At 37.8% G+C, this 14,338-nt stretch overlaps 1 protein-coding gene across 1 annotated transcript; it reads right to left on the reverse strand.

The window, feature by feature from the left end:
* Positions 1-2,579: 2,579 nt before the first annotated feature.
* Positions 2,580-13,118, reverse strand: LOC127659882 (neuronal acetylcholine receptor subunit non-alpha-2-like). The gene is made up of 6 exons (XM_052149839.1): positions 12,920-13,118; positions 10,177-10,328; positions 7,858-7,902; positions 7,525-7,634; positions 6,507-7,380; positions 2,580-2,818 (listed from the first exon to the last, which is right to left on the reverse strand). The coding sequence occupies exons 1-6, from the start codon at positions 13,008-13,010 to the stop codon at positions 2,675-2,677; spliced, it is 1,416 nt and encodes a 471-aa protein (XP_052005799.1). The 5' UTR covers positions 13,011-13,118; the 3' UTR covers positions 2,580-2,674.
* Positions 13,119-14,338: the final 1,220 nt, after the last annotated feature.

Below are 14,338 nucleotides of genomic sequence, written 5' to 3' on the forward strand. Positions count from 1 at the left end.
GAATGTTAGTGTGTATTGACTAACTGAAACATTGTCAAAAGCTTGTTTACATATTTTAAAATTAAAAAAAAAAAATTTGCTCAGATTTGGTGAAGAGTTGATTGTCTTTAAATTGCATATTTTACTAATATTAAAAGAGCAAATTATGTTTTACATATGTACAGGGGACATTTAAGGTATAATACAGTTGATTGAATTACCAAGATTAATACGAAGGTAATGTCACCATCAGTCTGTCTGCAATTCGAATCATAACAAATATTTAAGGGTTAAGTCAGCCAGTTGTTATAGTATTGTATCACCCTGAAGGGGTTTATTTTATGATAACAACTGACTGTAAATTATCCAACTTATTACACGGCCACAAACCAAATAAAATACATGGACATAAAATATTGATTTGCATTGAAATTATGTAATGATGTAATTAGAATTAAATCGCTGAACAGCTGTATTCCACCTTCGGGTTACGTCAAGAGTTCTGTTGGTGTTTATTTTATGAATATGACCATCTGAGTTATTCAGCGTTTTACAAGACTAGGCTACTGTGTGTGTGTGTGTGTGTGTGTGTGTGTGTGTGTGTGTGTGTGTGTGTGTGTGTGTGTCAAAAGCTCTAATGTAAACAGACATGGCTGCGTGCATCCGATAATCATGTATTCCCTGTGAGTATATGAGTTTTACACTGTTATCGCGGTTCATTTGTGATATTTTGTCTGTTTCAGTAAACAAACTTATTATTTGCCTTAAAAGACTGTTTGAGTTGCGGTTTGTTTGAATGAAATCCACATCTGCGCCTAAGCAGACGTGGCTGCATGCATGGGAAGATCGAGTTTAGAAATGATGGCTGTGCATATACAAGCTGTGAACTGTTAATGTGGTACTTTTGTGACAATTTGGCTGTTTGTTACATAAAATAAACATATGATGTGCTTGAAAAAACTCTTTGAGTAGCTGTTTGTTTAACGAATGACAACCAATACTAATGGCAGCACACATCGGAGGAAGATCGCGTTTGATGTTTGACTGTATGTATAAGAGTTGTAAACTTTTTATCGTGGTACTTTGGTGATGAGTTGGATGTATGTACAGTATATAAAATAAACTTATTCTGTGGTTTAAAAGACTGTTTGAGCAGATATAAATTACAGACGCTTGACCAGTGCAGCCTATGTCAGCGTGAAAGCTGATTTGAATCTGGCAGCTTGTAACATAACTGGCTGTTGCAGAAACACGTGTGACACTACTCTGCGGGGCCGTTATTCTGTGTGACGGTTCATATGAAAGGGTTAATAATCATCTGACTGCTCATTATGAATCTTATTACATGAATACTTGCCAAATAAATAAATAAATTGACATGAAACATTCATTTGAGTTTAAATAATTTTATTAGCTTGCTTGCAGAGATTGCGAAAGATCGCACAGTGATCTGAGAAGCAGGAAAGTTTGCTTGCAAATACATGCATCAGATCAGGAGTGGTCTGATATATGTGGTTGTTACAGAGAAATATCAGACTGCTAGATGGTGCCAATGACTAATCAGAATCAAGTATTCCAGAGAGCCATGTAATAAGTTGTTTTAACACATTATGGATAGAAAGAGATCTTTATCATAACCGAAAATGACCTCTTTTTTTTTTTTTTTTAAAGGAATATCACGTTGTTGTCTATATTATTAGTTTATACTATTTTGACTGACTTTTATTGTTTTGTGCTCCTCAGCTTGAATGTTTGAAGTGTGGAATGTATGCTAACAAGAAGAATTAAATTATCTCTAAATAAAATTTGTTCCACAAAACAACAAAAGGTTGCAAACAGTCAGTTGTATCACTTTCCTGTGGTAAACAGTAAAAGCACACAATGTTCCTCTGCATGTAAATGGTAAATGTTATATTCCACTATGTTGATAATCTTGTAGTATTGATCTCAAATCAGAGTATTTGAAACAATAAACTTCTCATGTTCACTGTTGTCTTTTGTGCTTATATGTTGAAGTTTAGTTTAGTTCCTGTTTCCTGTTTGGTTTTTGTAGTCCTTTGTAGTTTCATTTTATGATTGGTTTTCCCCTGATTAGTTCTCATTCCCTGATTGTTTCTCCAGGTGTTCCTCAATCCCTTGTTTGTTCCTTTTGTGTATATAAGCCTTTTAGTTTCCTTGTTTCCTTGTTAGTGATTGCATGTGTCACTATGCCCTGTGCTAGGTTTCCTTTGTCCTGAGTTTTCCCTGTTTTTATTAATAAAAAGCTGCATTTAGATCCACATTCTCTGCCTGCCTTCGTCACAGAAAAAACAAAGGAAACCTAGCACAGGTCATAGTGACACATGCAATCACTAACAAGGAAACTAAAAGTGCTTATATACACAAAAGGAACAAACAAGGGAATGAGGAACACCTGGGGAAACAATCAGTGAATGAGAACTAATCAGGGGAAAACCAATCATAAAATGAAACTAAAAAGGACAACAAAAACCAAACAGGAACTAAACTAAACTTCAACATAAAAGCACAAAAACAAAAGACAACAGTGAACATGACAAAACTAACTAATTTTATCTCTAAACATAGTGATGTTCTCTGTATGTAGTTCTGACCTATACATCAGATCATCTGAGTGTAATGTTGTTAAAAAAAACCTTTCTGATGGATGTCTATGTGTGGGGGTTTGGTTGGTGTCTCATGGAGAAGGGGGGGGAGTGCGCAGGAACATTTTCACGGCAGGTGTGAAGATGAGGATGGTGCCCAGAACAGACACAGTGAGGAATGCCCAGAGAAAGATCCTGTCCAGCACCTGCGCCACAAACTTCCAATCCTGTACGACCTGGCAGAGTCAAACAATAATCATCATAATCAACATCATGGTTGTCATCTATATTGCAACCTAGTCTCATACAATAAATGGTACTATAACTACATTTTTGCAAACTGAGATTTGTGTGTCACTTTCTATATTTCTACTGTAATGCTTTGTTGGCTGGCTTCCCAGCTAAAACAATTAAACCACTGCTGATGGTCCAGAATGCTGCAGTGTGTCTGGTCTTCAATCAGCCAAAAAGGGCTCATGTCACCCCACACTTGATTTCACTCCACTGGCTACCTGTAGCTGCCTGCATCAAATTCAAGGCTTTGAGACTGTCCTTCAGGACAGCCAATGGAACCGCACCCTCTTACTTCAATTCATTTCTTCAAGTCTATGCTCCAACTTTCTCTCTGCGATCTATGAAAGAGCAGTGCCTGGTGGTCCCATCACAAAGAGGCTCAAAGTCTATTTCACGATCATTCGCTTTCTCGGTTCCACTGTGGTGGAATGAGCTTCCAAATTTCAGACGATCTGCTGATACCATCTCAACATTCAAGAACCAGCTAAAAACACATCTGTTCCATGAGCACATAACCAGTCCACATTAATTGTTCTTACTATTGAACTTAACTTGCACTTACTGTACACAAAAGCATCAGCTAATTTACTAAATGTAAATACAAATGAAATTGACACTGGGGGCACGACAACAACTGTGCATTTTATTCACTTTCACACAAATCACAGGAACTTTGGATGTTTATGAATTTATAAACACTTATTTTTTAAGTTTTACTCATTAAAACATTGAACTAATATTAACCTTAAAAACAACATCATTATAACATAATTTCACTCGCTCGTGAATGGGGAACAACAGCAAATGTAATTTTTGCTTACGCGTTTGCTCCAACAGCAAAATTCACGATCACACTTTCACAGCTTTGCAAAAGAAGTTAAAAATATACAGCACTGGAAAACAGCAGTAAGAAGAGAGTAATAGGCCAAATTTTCTTTCACTCCCTCAGCAGCTGTGTTAGAAGCCTCATCCCAGCTGTGGTAACTGATTTTTTAAGACTTATTCCATGGTAATATAATACAAACTACAATGTTATACATTTACACTAAATATTATTAAAATTGGAAATATAAAAAAGTTATACATTTAAGTTGTTAAAGAAGGCACAAACGCATCATAACAGGTCTGTGAAAAGGGTCCATTGTGCTAAAGTTAATAGCAAGACAGAGATGCTAAACTCGCCCAACATTTGTACTGTATATGGGTATTTGTTGTTGTTCCTTTTTGGGGGCTTTTTATGTACACTGTATATATATATATATATATATATATATATATATATATATATATATATATATATATATATATATATATATATATATATATATATTATGTACCCTACAACATAAATCCTGTATATACAGTATATATATATATATATATATATATATATATATATATATATATATATATATATATATATATATATATATATATATATACTGTATATACAGGATTTATGTTGTAGGGTAACCTAAAAGATGTGCTTCATGTAGTAACATTTAAATAACTGGTTTTATTAGTACACATTTTTATTCAATCTGACTCAATCGACCAGACAAATTAGGTTACATCAACAGACGTAATTTTTATGGGTTAGGTCAAGTGAAATTAGATCATTAAGTTAACAATTGCAGGTAAACACTTTTTTGTTGTACTTGTGACGGCCCATGGGTTTCTTGTTTCTGTCAGGATGTTTGGGTGTGTTTTTGTGTTTGCAGGGTGAACTTCCAGGTGGAGTGGAGCTGAGGCCATCACGCAGATCGGAGTCAGCTGGCCACTGTCTCTAGATGGCATAAAACCCGCCCCTTCCTGATTGTCGCGGGTTTTGGACTGTTTGTTCTGTTGCTTGTCCCCAGCATGGTGTTCCTTTTTGTTTTTGTTGTGTTCCGTTTGTTTGAAGAACTGGCATTATGTTTTGCCAGTTTCATTTGTTGACTTTTCTCTAATGATTTATTATTTGTTAAGTTAATTTATACTTTTGTTAATAAATATTCTTTTTTGGTATTCCCTTGAGTGTGGTTTCCTCTATTTGTTGTGGCTTTTGAGCTGGGCCATAACATACTGTAGAAAGTGGAAACCATCTCGGATACTGACGTAACCTCCGTAGACCGCCTTGGCGGTTGATATACGCCGCCGCGGCTGTGTTGTCCGTCCGGAGCAACACGTGCTTGCCCCGGATCAACGGCAAAAGCCTCCTCTGGGCAAGTAGTACTGCCAGCAACTCGAGGCAGTTGATGTGCCAATGCAGTCGGCAGTCGTGATTCCGGGGAGATCGGAAGTGGAGCACGGGGGCTGAGGATAATGCTCTTTTTTTGAAAATGTGGGTACCGCAGCTCGTTGGGCATGCAGTGAAATAAATTCCAAAAGGAAATAAGGATTCTCCACCAGCCCCTCCGGCGGGGGAGGGAGTGGTCTGCTTACCAGCTCCTGAAGTGCAGTTTCCTGAGTCCCAGGGCTGGCCGTCTCAGGAGCGCTTCGAAGCCTTCTTAGGGTTCTTGGCCGCCGGTCGTGAGGCGAGGCGTCGCCGTCCTGCGGGTAGCTCCGCGCCGGGGCCGGCCCTGAGGCGTGTCCAGCGGCGCTGTAGGCTTTAGCCGTCAGAGACGACGTCAGCCTACAGGCCCTGGATGGGAGCCTCGGGTGGTTCCGCCAGGTGGAGGCATTTTGCAGGCATAAGTGCACCGCGACCGCTTGGTCCACCTGGGGAATTGCCGTGTAGCCCCTTGCTGCCCCGCCGTCGAGTGTAGTGAGAGCGGAGGAGCTTAGGTAGAAGGACCGAGTCGGGGAGCGGCTGGGTGCGAGCCTCGACCGCAACGTAGCCATGGCCATGCTCTCGCAGTGAAAGCATGAACCATCCACGAACGCTGACTATGCGTGGGTAGCACCCAGACACAAGAGGCAGCGATCGTGGCCATCAGACGGGGAGAGAGAACGACTAGGAAACACACAAAACGGAAAGACATCTTGAAAAAGACGCTTCACTGTTTGTGCCACTCTTTTAGAGAAATATACTCTTTTAATGGTGTTTTTATTTATATATATATATATATATATATATATATATATATATATATATATATATATATATATATGTAAATGAGAATATAAACATATATAAACAAAGTTATTCACTCCGTAAGCTGAGGAGGGATGTTTTGCTTTATCCTCCACTCGCGAGGAGGACAGGGATAAATGCTGCACAATGCGCCAGTTCGGGAGAGAGAGAGCCACATGCAGTTGCAATGTGTGTTTGTGTTTTTATGTTTAAATTAAATAGTATTTTGACTCTTCAGCCAGTTTCCGCCTCCTCCTTTCCCATCCTTAACCTTGTTACATTGGTGTAACCTAATGTTACAGTAAATAATATTGTAGACTTGAATCAAGCCAGATAATTACAATTTTAACAGTGTAATATGGCTGTAAGAAATGCATGCATAATAATTATAAAAGAATAGGCAAGTGTATGTCTCACCACAGGACATGTCAACCTTTTGAAAGTGTCTCGTTATCCTGAAAGTCAATTTCTGTTTGCAATCATTTATTGCAGGCACTCTTTAGTCTACCATCTGGCTCAACACAGAGTTTAGGACGGTATAACCTCAACTTTACATTATATCTTCAAGCTCTTACCTCTCTAATAAAATGCTCCTTCTTAATGTGGCGTGAGATGTAGTGAACAGAGTTGGTGGCTTGCTCCAGCATATTGATCAGAGCTTGACCTTCTCCCTCAGGACCAGGCCCTTTCTTGTTGCGAGGCTTGAGGTCAGGACTATGGGGCTCCATCTCTGGGTAGTGGTAGCGGTCGGTGTTCCCTCTCATGCAGAGAAAGTGAGGCAGCTGCTGGAGGAACAGTGTACGCACCCATGGAGACATGGGGTGGTAAGTGGCGGAGGACCGGTGGTGGACGTTTATTACAAACACCGTCACAATGATGGACAAAGTGACGAAGATCATGATAAACAGCAAGTACTCCCCAATCAGCGGAATGACCTTGGACGAAGAAGGAATTATCTCTTCGATTACCAGGACGAAGACAGTGAGTGACACCAGCACGGATGTCGAGAGGGACACTTTCTCTCCTTCATCAGAGGGAAGGTAGAAGACCAGCACTGTGAGGAAGGACAAGCCCAGACAAGGAATAATGAGGAAGAGCGTGTAGAAGAGAGGAAGACGTTTCAGGATGAATGAATATGTGATGTAAGGGTAGGAAAGGTAGCCATCTTGTCGGCTGCCTTTGACACCAGTGGCACTGAGAATCTCCCATTCACCATTATCAAAGAAGTCACTTCGGTCCACTTGCTGGCTGACAAGTACAAGGTTAACCATGTTTCCATCATACGTCCAGGAGCCGAACTTCATTGAGCAGTTCTGCCGATCAAACGGGAAAAACGTCACATCCATGGTGCAGGCTGACTTGTAGCTGGCAGGGGGTGTCCAAGTGATCATACCATTATACTTCACAATGACCTTGGTCATAAGTGAACCTTCAAAACGTCCATCGGCACTGAAAGTTGAGCAGCATACAATTAAATCACTTTTAATGATAATGTAATGCTAACAGCATAAGGCTGGCATCATTAATATGCCAGATTAATGATACCACAATTGTTATATATGTATGTTTTTTGTAGAAATGACACCAACTTACTTCTCATATAAAACAATGTCTGGGAGCCAGATGCTTTCAGATGGAACTCTGATAAAGGTGATGCCACCATAATTCTCAGGGTTCCAACGCAGTTTATAATCCATCCATTCCTGCAAACCAAAATTGTTCAATTTGTTCAATGTTTATTTCATTACTATTGTCAGTGTCAGGTTACAGGTAGTATTAAGAGAATTGCTCATTTAGTGTTATTTATTTAGTTTAGTGTAATCTTTAACATTTAACATAACCATTTTCTAACAATGGTAAAACTGAGTAACAGAATATCTGGGTCATAATACCTCTGTGGACAAAATTATGTTTGAGGTTACATACCTGCCATAGCCACACATTAGTGGTCATGAGTTGATTTTTCTCATCCTAAATTCAGAAACAGGGAAGAGAGAATGAGATATAATGGCATAAACAACCACATAAATGTGAGAAAACTGAGCTCTTAGTGCACTACATTAAGTCATTATTATTAGTCATAATTGTTAGATATCTTTGATTATTTTTTCTCAAATTAAGACTTTAACTCAAATAATCAACAATAAATACTATTAGTTTTTATTTTTAAAGCCCACTGAAGGTTGTTCAAAAGACAAAGCATAAAGGGGTACAGTAAAAGGTCTCATTTATCAAACAAGTGTTGATATTATTGGCCAAAAATACACCAATTATTCTGTCTTTGTTTTTTGTTTATGAGGTACCTACTGCAAAGTAAGACTAAGAGGGGTGATTCAGTCCACATAATAATTGCTTTACAAAAATGTCCACATAACCACTTTTAAAACCATCTAATATGCTGTATTAAGAGGCACACGGGCAACTATGCCTTCAGGCAGAGTTTACATCAATAACATTGAACAGGCACATCTGAGCACTCATCAAGTAAATCAAATTGCAAGGTGCAATAACAGTAAATTGATGTCATCATTTTGTATTATACTGTGTCATATTTAGAGGTACACTTAGCCTTTTACTCACTTATTCTGTCGATGCATTAATAAAAATGCACTTAGTGCCCTTCCTGTTTTTTGCAGGACTGCCAGAAACATTTAAGAATCAAATACATTATTTACTTATTCAGGCTCAAATCAGACACAAATCAGAGTTACACCTGCATTGGATGTCATTGTGTGTCTGTGTGATTGTATGTATGTGACTGCAGACAGACAATTGTGCTTAGGTTAGCAAGCACATGATATGAGGAGATTAATACAACAAATGTTTGCTGAGCAATTATATTTTCTTTAAAATAAGCTGAATTCCTATAAATTCAGTTTAAAGCTAAATTTATCAGGAAGAGAAATGGTATGTTGGTGGATTCATGTGCGGGCACACTTTTCAGGATGTAAACACTCACTGGATCTCCTATGTTAATAATTCAGCCTCTCCTGAACAACAAAACCCTTTCAGTGAAAGAGCAAGCCAAAATAAGTCAAGGTGAAAGGGGAAAAAAGATGGAGGAGGGGAACAGCAGTAACCAAACAGATGCCACTAACATTTGTCTTAAAGGGGTCATATAATGCCATTTTTGTACAAGTTAATATGAATCTTTAGGGTCTAAATGAAAACTTTGTAATATACTTTTATTAAAAATTCTCATTAGTATTTTAAGAAAACACTAATTTTACCTGCTCAAAAACAGCTCTGCTTTCAGCACGCCGTTTCAGTACATATGACTTTAAATGATAATGAGCTTTGGTCACCCCGCCCCTCCGTACACAGTTTTTAATAACACAATAACCATAACGCGTTGTTCATTATAAGCGTGGGATTATGAATTATATTGAGAACATCAGTAACGTTATGGAAAACATGCCGTAATGTACCCTGAGTGTAAACATTAGCCACATTCATTGTGAAGCGTGCAAGCGATTTGCAAAGATTAATATAAAGGTTAATAAAACGTTACACTTACTTCTTCTGGAGGTGCAGAGGGAATATAAATAGTTGGTACCGAATCTTTTTTCAGCAGCAGCTTCTTAGCAAAACCAGCTTTATACTGACCCTCGTTTATAAAGCAGTCTGGTGAAAAATGATTCGCGCAAACATGAACGCATTGACGTTGCTCGTGGGGAATATTCCCATCGTAAACACAACTCAGCCACTGCGTCTTCAGCGGTTCAGATTTAGGAACATCAAAATGACTGCTGTGTTCGTTATTACACCGAAGAACAGAAAACCACAATCGCTTAGGCGCCATTCTGCTCCAGTGTATCAACAATGATGACGGACTGTGATTGACAGCTCGCTCACAAGCGAGGGCGGGTCTGTGTTGAAACACTGCTGTCAATCAACAATCCTGGGAGGGGCGTCCGACCGTGTGACGTCACACGGTCGAACGACTCGATTTGAGGCAGGGGAAAATATATAAGGAGATTAAAACAAAAACGCTGGATGGATTTTTATCATAATTGGATGGTTGTGTACAGGCACAGCCAACACACATTTCAGTACAATCAACTTGAAAAAGTGCATGTACCATTATATGACCCCTTTAAAGTGTTTTTTAAATCAATGGTTTTCAGGACCATGGAGAGCAGCTAAATGAGTTACGTTTCAGCACCATGGACAAAGACTACCTAGGGCCAAGGTTTTGCCTCAAAATTAATGAAAGACAAGGTTGCATCTGTAGTGTTTTCATACCACATCGACTAGCTGAGATATCTTCAAGCCAAAGCGGACTTTCACAGTGTGGTTTGCATGCAGAACGGGCCTGACCCAGCGCTGGTATCCCTGAAACAAGTCCCTGAGTAGAGCATCTTCTCTCTCTGCCAGAGATACAAAATCTTTGGCTGCTATAAAAACACACAAATTATCATTATACTTTTACAGTTATTATATAATCATTTTCATGACCTAATTTATAATAAGGGTTAATAATAGGTATCATTTTTAAGCTCATAAAATGTATAGCTTGTATGGTGTGAATGTTGTCGCTTTGGAATTTGACATTTATGCATTTGCCAAATGCATTGATGTCAATTTAATATCATTTCTATACATACAACATTGTATTTACATTTTAGGACATTCTAGGATCTAAATTTACCAGGTAGGTGCTCATTAGTATCAAGCTGTTTATTAGTAGATAAACCCTTAAATGCATGGGAATTTCAACAAACAATATTTGGGTCCTTAGAGACATGACAAATATATTTATCATAAATGGATCAACAAAATACACAGATAGTGTCATATTTTCGACCTATTTTCAAGAAAATTAGAAAATAATAGAATAAAATATATTTTCATATTATACATATTTATATATACCCCATTATATATATATTTAGAACACTGACATTTCATGAAATGCAACTGACTGTCAAACACATATTGAGCTACAGATAAGATACACAAATAATTTCTCAAGCACTATTTAGTCTAAAAAGACACACAACTCACATAATTTCAATAGTCCACCCAAATGACAATTATCTTATCATACTCTTCATGTGTTGGACTTGCTATAGTTTACTTTCATGTTGTTTCTTCATCAAACAGAAATGTCATGTATAAATCAAGTCAATCACAGAAACCTTGAGTAATAAATAGCAAGGCTATTGTGTACAGTTGAAGTCAGAATTTTACATACACCTTAGCCAAATACAGTTACACTCATTTTATCACAATTCCAGACATTTAATCTTGAAAACATTCCCTGTCTTAGGTCAGATAGGATCACTACTTTATTATAAGAATGTGAAATGTCAGAATGTTTTCAGCTTTTATTTCTTTCATCACATTCCCAGTGAGTCAGAAGTTTACATACACTTTGTTAGTATTTGGTAACATTGCCTTTAATCTGTTTAACTTGGGTCAAAGGTTTTGGGTAGCCTTCCTCAAGCTTCTCACAATAAGTTGCTGGAATTTTGACCCATTCCTCCAGACAGAACTGGTGTAACTGAGTCAGGCTTGTTGGCCTCCTTGCTCGCACATGCTTTTTCAGTTCTGCCCACAAATATTCTATTGGATTGATGTCAGACCTTTGTGATGACCACTCCAATACTATGACTTTGTTGTCCTTAAGCCATTTTGCCACATCTTTGGAGGTATGCTTGGAGTCATTGTCCATTTGGAGGACCCATCTGCAACAGACCTGGCTGATGTCTTGAGATGTTGTGTCAATATATCCACAAAATGTCCTTACTCATGATGCGATCTATTTCATCCAGCATCTTCACAAGGTCTTTTGCTGTTGTTCTAGGATATATTTTCACTTTTCGCACCTAATCTTTAGGAGACAGAACAGGCTGTGTGGACCCATGTTGTTTATACTTGCATACTATTGTTTTTACAGATGAATGTGGTACCTTCAGGCATTTGGAAATTTTAGCCAAGGATTAACCAGACTTGTAGAGGTCCACAACTGTTATGTCAAGCAAAAAGGCACTGAGTTTGAAGGAAGGCCTTAAAATACATCCACAGGTACACCTCCAATTGACTCCAATTATCCTATCAGAAGCTTATTGGCTAATTGTCTAAAGGTTTGACATAATTTTCTGGAATTTTCCAAGCTGCTTAAAAGCAAAGTTAACTTAGTGTATGTAAACTTCTGACCCACAGGAATTGTGATATAGTCAATTTATAGTGAAACAATCTGTCTGTAAACAATTGTTGGATAAATTACTTGTGTCATGCACAAAGATGATGTCCTAAACGACTTGCCAAAACTATAGTTTGCTAATATGAAATCTATGGAGTGGTTAAAAAATCAACCTAAGTGTATGTAAACTTCTGACTTCAACTGCATGTGTAAACTCATATAGAATACTGATCATTTAACATTGCTAATAATTCACCATTGTTGCCCAGACAATTAATGTGATATAGTATTTATTAGTATGAATATAGTACTAATTTGTCTTGTAATAGACAAAGAAATAGATATACTGTGAGAGTAAACTTATATAGATATGAATTAATCATAAAAATATTATTTATGAAAGTGCAAAAAACAAACAAACATGAAACTATTACATATCTAGGGTCTTTAATGGCCCTATACACTTTTGATACTTAAGCTATTATAAAAAAAAAAACTATATTTTTGCAATTTTGTCTTTTTCTCCTTTTTTTAACACATTTTATAAGATAAAGATTGAGGAATACTAAAGATATTTGGGCACAATTCCAGAAAATGGAAGAGGTACAGAGGGTGGAATGAGTTGAATACACACTATGCGTTAAACGGTTAAATAATAGTATTCAATAAAGCACTATTTCAGTACTTTTATTAAATGCTAAAGACTCCTGTAATCAAACTCAAAGAGACATGAACATAGACAAAGTACACACATATTCAAGAAAGTCATAGCAAATGTCGCCCATACCAACTGTTATTTTCTCTTTACTAACCTGACAGATATAAATAGTTCGCACTTACCTGGCGTGCTGGCGACGATATTGGTAAACAGCGTAAAAAGCCCAATGCTTGTCAACGTCATTTTCGGAAAATTGTTTTTATTAATGAACATAAATCAGGGTGAAAGCATTCCAACTGCACTTTAAAATCAACTTTTAAGAATCATTACAACGGATAAAAACTTTGCGGTTATTATTTGCTGGTGGTAATAAAAGCAGAGAACGGGTATAATCGCGCGCATCGGTCCCAGAGAGAATCCAGGAGCGCGCGAGTCCCACAACAAACAGGGAGGGGAGGAGCGCGGGCAAACTTAAAGGTACAGTAACATTTTCAAAAAGACGTTAACGTTTGTGGTCAGGGTAGCAAACAGCTTTAGTGAACCTAGGCGAAGGCTTTCAAACATGTCCTTAAAACGCATTAATGTTGATTAATTAATGTTGACAAGCTACGTATTTGTCTCCATGAATAGCCCAGTGATGAAAACATCATTGCTTCTTTTGATTTTTAAGTTAATGAAAGTGCTTTCTTGGTCAGTAACCAGTGGGAAGCTACAAAATAGAAATGTGCAGTTGGTCATTAAGACCCAATAGAAACAATAAATTAAAATTGTTATTACTTACGTGAAATTATGGGGAATAGGGAATTGATAAACCAATAGTAAATGCATATTTATATTTACTTACTGTAAATGAAATGTGGATCTGCTGCAGGGGCGTAGATTCCAGGGGGATGGGGAGAGGTAACCCCAAACAAGCAAGTACAAGGGGGCTAAAGGCCTCATTGTTTTTTGTTTTTTAAGTTTGGCAAAAAGATATATAGTTATGAAGAATGTTCAAAGTAGGCTCAACTTGACTGATCCAATAACAGTGGAGATGAATTGTGTTGTGTTCTGTGTTCTTGTGTTCTGCTTTGGGCTGATGGGTATAGGTTACAACATTCACTACAAGTTTTTACATTGCACAAAGTATGCGGTGGTCTACTGAGTGTCTACTCTCAGTCTACCCTCATTTGTTTAAAACAAGCTCACACACACATAGAAATAACAAAACATTCAAACTCAGTATTGTCCCTTGGGTAGGGCTCCCCTACCCTCAAAAACACTGTGAGTCTAAGCAGCAGCTCAGGCAAACATTTCTCCACAGTGTTTATGGCTACAGTCTGTAGCTCAGATGATTTTCTGCTCCAGTTGGAACCAGCTGTGGCCTCCGTGAGGGTTTGTGTCACTTTTATCTCATGCCATTGCAATTGCTTCTGTATGAGTATGGGAATAAACCTTCAATAGATCACACATTAACATGGTCAAATGATCATACATACACAGAAACCTCTCAATAAATGAAAAATGCACAGATAGCGTCAGAACATCATCAATAGCATCAATAGAACTGTATGCAATGGTAAAGCTACCAAAGAAGCAGCACATTTATACTTTTACTTGCA

The sequence above is a fragment of the Xyrauchen texanus genome, chromosome 19, assembly GCF_025860055.1.
Source record: "Xyrauchen texanus isolate HMW12.3.18 chromosome 19, RBS_HiC_50CHRs, whole genome shotgun sequence".
Lineage (NCBI taxonomy): Eukaryota > Metazoa > Chordata > Actinopteri > Cypriniformes > Catostomidae > Xyrauchen > Xyrauchen texanus.

What these genes read in the sequence shown, in the direction of transcription:
- LOC127659882 (XM_052149839.1), bottom strand. Translation starts at nt 13,010, where the DNA reads ATGTTCATTAATAAAAACAATTTTCCGAAAATGACGTTGACAAGCATT. An exon ending in CTAATGTGTGGCTATGGCAG is followed by an intron (nt 7,635 to 7,857) that starts GTATGTAACCTC and finishes TTTGGTTTGCAG; the next exon opens with GAATGGATGGATTATAAACT. An exon ending in AGGAGCATTTTATTAGAGAG is followed by an intron (nt 2,819 to 6,506) that starts GTAAGAGCTTGA and finishes TGACTCTGCCAG; the next exon opens with GTCGTACAGGATTGGAAGTT.